This window comes from Bison bison, unplaced genomic scaffold (genome assembly GCF_000754665.1).
Source record: "Bison bison bison isolate TAMUID 2011002044 unplaced genomic scaffold, Bison_UMD1.0 scf7180017849822, whole genome shotgun sequence".
Lineage (NCBI taxonomy): Eukaryota > Metazoa > Chordata > Mammalia > Artiodactyla > Bovidae > Bison > Bison bison.
Window position 1 is genome coordinate 12,258 of NW_011480395.1, and position 344 is coordinate 12,601.

At 68.0% G+C, this 344-nt stretch overlaps 1 protein-coding gene across 1 annotated transcript in view; it reads right to left on the reverse strand.

Annotated features, from left to right (window-relative positions):
• The window catches only part of LOC104994342 (integrator complex subunit 1-like), a gene marked incomplete at its 5' end in the record, with an annotated part of 15,121 nt that overhangs the window by 12,225 nt on the left and 2,552 nt on the right, over positions 1 to 344 (reverse strand). The window contains one exon of the mRNA XM_010847879.1: positions 105 to 336. Coding sequence (XP_010846181.1) covers positions 105 to 336 — 232 coding nt within the window. The remainder of the gene's footprint in view (positions 1 to 104; positions 337 to 344) is intronic.

The following is a 344-nucleotide window of genomic DNA, read 5'->3' on the forward strand; positions in this document are numbered from 1 at the left end:
ACAGGCTGGCACCAGCTAGTGGCCTGTCATCCGGGGAGGAGCCCTGTCACTCATCACCCGTGAGCCCCGGGAGCGCGGCCGGTCGGGGGTGAGGCAGAGCCGGCCGCACCAGTGCACGTAGTCCTTGGGGGCGAGCTTGCTGATGGAGGGCACGACGGTGTGCAGCCACCACACGGCATCCCGCTGGATTGCAGCGATCTGGTTCTGGAAGGAGCGCAGCACCTCGAGGTCTGGGGAGGAGGAGCCGGTTACATCGCCTGCATGGCAGCCAGGCGCATGGAGAAAGCCTGGGCGGCACAAGCACCCTGAGACGTCACAGAGGGGCGGGGCCCCAGATGGGGGGA